A 4,080-nucleotide genomic window follows, 5' to 3' on the forward strand; every position below is an offset into this window, starting at 1 on the left:
TATTTGATTAATTAAACTTAAATACATTATTTCATCTTGCAACATTAGAAATACACATATTTTTCTTGAGTTTTAAGAGTAACTGTTTTTGTAAGAGTTTGAGATGGCGATATAACATATTGGAGATTATATCGAAATTTAGTTAATCAATTAAAAAAATATGATTAAAAATAAAAATAGTAATTCACCCTAAGGATGAGAGGTTATATCTATATTTCCTATATATAGATATAACCTCTCATCCTCTTTACTACTCAGAAGAAACACTCTGTAAATAGAAAAATACAGAGTGATAGTACTGCATTTTGTTATAGAGAGAGGAGAAATGAGTCTCGCCGGAGTAACATTGTTGGTTACACTCATGGTGGTGTCCGCCGTCACTTTACCGGCAAATGCCTGTCTGCCGGCGGACCAAGCAGCATTGATGGATATCAAAGCAGCTCTTAAGGAGCCATATTTGGGCATTTTCAGCACATGGACCGGCAGCAACTGTTGCCAGGGCTGGCATGGTGTTAGTTGTGACCCGACTACTAAACGGGTTGCAGACATTGTTCTTCGGGGAGAATCCGAAGATCCGATTTACGAGAAAGCCGGCCGGTCTGGTTACATGACAGGTTCACTCTCCCCTTCTCTCTGCAAACTAGACAAGCTCACTACACTCATCGTCGCCGACTGGAAAGATATCTCCGGCGAAATTCCGGCTTGTATCACTTCATTACCAGATCTCCGAATCCTTGAGCTCATCGGCAACAAAATCACAGGTCAAATCCCGGAAAACATCGGTCAGCTGAGTAAACTCACTGTTCTAAACCTCGCTGATAATAAAATCTGCGGTTCAATCCCTGCCTCCATTGTCAACCTCGGAAAACTAAAGCACCTCGAACTCAGCAACAATCAACTCACCGGCGAAATCCCGTCCGATATCGGAAAACTCGGAATGATGAGCCGAGCACTACTCAACAAAAACAAACTCACAGGTTCAATCCCTAACTCAATCACTCAACTTCGCCGGTTAGCCGATCTAGATCTATCAATGAACCAAATCACCGGTTCACTCCCAGCTCAGCTCGGTTCAATGCCGGTTCTCTCCACTCTAAACCTCGATTCCAACCAAATCTCCAGTTCAATCCCCACAAATCTACTTAGCAGCAGCGGATTAAACATCTTAAACTTAAGCAGAAACTCATTAGAAGGAGAATTACCAGATGTATTTTGCACAAAAACGTACTTCACACATCTGGATTTATCATACAATAATCTTCGAGGATCAATTCCAAAATCATTATCATCAGCTAAGTTCATTGGTCATTTGGATTTAAGCCATAATCACCTTTGTGGCCCGATTCCAAACGGGTCACCATTCGATCATCTAGAAGCTTCTTCTTTCTCTAACAATGATTGTTTGTGTGGATCGCCATTACGTACTTGTTAATTCTTTTTGTTTACTTACTAAGTTTGTAATTAATCGAATTTATCGGTTGATTACGCATAAATGGATATGTAATTGTGTATTATGTTGTGTCATGATAAAAAAAAAAAAACTTATTCTGTTTAGCTTAATTATTATTATTATTGCTAAGCAATATAATGGGTGATGCGGTTGTATCATGCATGCACGTGAAAACGCGTGACAGTTTTACAAGAAAAATTATTGAAGAAATTGTGTGCTATTATTATTTGTAAAATTGTAGTAATAAATTCTACAAAATTTTGATTACTCAATAATTAAATCTGGTTTTTCGAAATTGTATTTGTTTTTGTTTATTCTCTTTTTTAGCCAAATATTTTGCGCACAAACAAACACTCAGAAAGAGTAATTAACACCTTGTAGAATGGTGTATTGTATTATTAGTTTAATGTTAGAGAAAAAAGATAAATATATTTCTGAATAATTGCAAAAGATATGTGCATATCTTTCGTCATATTTTAAGGACATTGATGCATCTATTGTCTAAAAACTAGAGCGTATATGATCTTCACTCTAACAGAAGACCATATATGGACACATGACACAATTTTATCCATCGATCTAATGTCGAATTGGTGAATAAGATTATGACATGTGTATGTCCATTAGTATAAAGAGTATATATACTCCAGTTTTTTACGGCAGAGACACTAATGTCCCTAAAGTATAACGGAAGAGGAAATCACATACTATATACAATAGTTTAGATATATTTATCCTTTTTTTTCTTAATATTATGTTTGTTTTGATGTTGATTAAATTTTATTTTATCATATCATTTTTATTTATTGTTAGATAATGAGGAAAAGTTAACTTGGTATAATCACATTGTTATGTTGATACTTTTTTTTATCTTTATTTGTTATTCAATATATCTTTTTTATTTTTTTATTATAACTTTTTATAGTAACTTTGTCAGTACATTATTTTTATGTAAATTTATTATTTAAATTATTAACGTGATATTATGAAATAATAAAGAACAGTACGATCTATTTAAATTTTATATTTATTAAAATAACGAAACATAATTCAATACAATAAAATACATTTATGAAGCAACATATGCCAATTATTAATAATGTGAGGGACTGTACTTAAAGGTATATTATATATAGTGATTAATGAAATGGTAGGTGACTTTTTATATCTAATCTTAGTGAATATATTTCAGATGTAAGGTGCTAAATCTATTTTGTGCAAATATCTCAAGTTTATTTTTGGTCCGTGAAAAAATTGATCTGATGGGTTATCAAGAATTCAGTTATGGACAAAAAAGCAAAAGCAGAACCAAACAACAAAAAAAGGAAATTGGGAAATTTCAGTGGATTTGAAAGGAAATGTTAATTGACATAATATATATATTTGATCTTAAATTTGATTTTAAATTTTAATTTTAGTCTTTGATTTTTATGATGCACAAATAGACACTTTAACTATCCAATTTTTAAATAAATAAACACATGAGTCCTACATGGCACAATACATCTAGGACACCACGTAGGACAAAAAATGACATGTAGGATGACATGTACGACATGTGTGTCTATTTGTTCAACTTTATACAAGTTTAAGTGTCTATTGTGCACATCCAAAATTAAAAGGCATAAATATAATTTAAAATCAAGTTAAAGGGCACATTTATAAATTATGCCATGTTAATTTTAGTCATATGAGATAATGATTTAAATGATATAATTGCTTAATTGAAAAAACTATAAAGTGCTTTCTCAAATGCATTGATACGTCGATAAGGATTGGTGGGTGGGTGACCCTCATCAATTAATCCACTCTATTCACTAAACAATTTTGTCTTTTGTATTAAATCAATTATGAGATTATTTACAATATGATATTGGTGATTAAACTCATAATGAAAATGTTTTTTTACCAAAGTAAGTAAATTAGCTTTCGGTTATTCAATCATTTGAAAATTAGAGGTACTAATTGATATTCTCTCCATCAATTTTTATTTGTTATGTTACGTTTTACAAAAGTTAATTTAATTAATTTTTAAAGTTAAATTAGATTATATAAATTTGATATTTGAACCAAAAAAAAATTGATATTAAAAAATTATACGAAAAGTACTATACATTGCAAATTTTTGCATCTCAATATGATGACAAAATATATCCTAAATGTTAGTCAAAATTTTTAAAGTTTAACTATAAAAATAAAAAAGAATGACAATTAATGATGGATAGAAGTAGGAAATAAAAAATATTCTACGAATTAAATTTAATAAAATTTGATCAATCTTAATATCTTTTGTTAAGATGAAGAACTAAAAAAAATTCATTCAGTATCATCAATCAAATCATTATTACTACATATCTCGACTAATTCCGTAAAATATTTACTAGTTTTTCATTTGAATATTAGTAATGATCACTAAATCCTCAAAAATCTTTATAAACCTTGAACATTGAGAAGTAATAAAGTAAAAATTGGTTTGGTTATAGCATAATCAGTAACTTAAACTCAAAATTTGAGTGAAGTAGAAGTATTGCAACTGCAAATATACATGACACATTCCAAGTTAGGACAATATAAGCCCCACTATATTGATTATACTCTAATTCTAAACTGGTTGAAATCAATTATATAAA

At 30.4% G+C, this 4,080-nt stretch overlaps 1 protein-coding gene across 1 annotated transcript; it reads left to right on the forward strand.

Moving 5' to 3' along the window:
* Nucleotides 1-237: 237 nt before the first annotated feature.
* LOC107007898 (DNA damage-repair/toleration protein DRT100-like) lies at nt 238-1,660 on the forward strand. The gene has a single exon (XM_015206732.2). The coding sequence runs from the start codon at nt 326-328 to the stop codon at nt 1,430-1,432; it is 1,107 nt and encodes a 368-aa protein (XP_015062218.1). The 5' UTR covers nt 238-325; the 3' UTR covers nt 1,433-1,660.
* The last annotated feature ends 2,420 nt before the right edge of the window (nt 1,661-4,080 follow it).

Source organism: Solanum pennellii, chromosome 1 (assembly GCF_001406875.1).
Source record: "Solanum pennellii chromosome 1, SPENNV200".
Lineage (NCBI taxonomy): Eukaryota > Viridiplantae > Streptophyta > Magnoliopsida > Solanales > Solanaceae > Solanum > Solanum pennellii.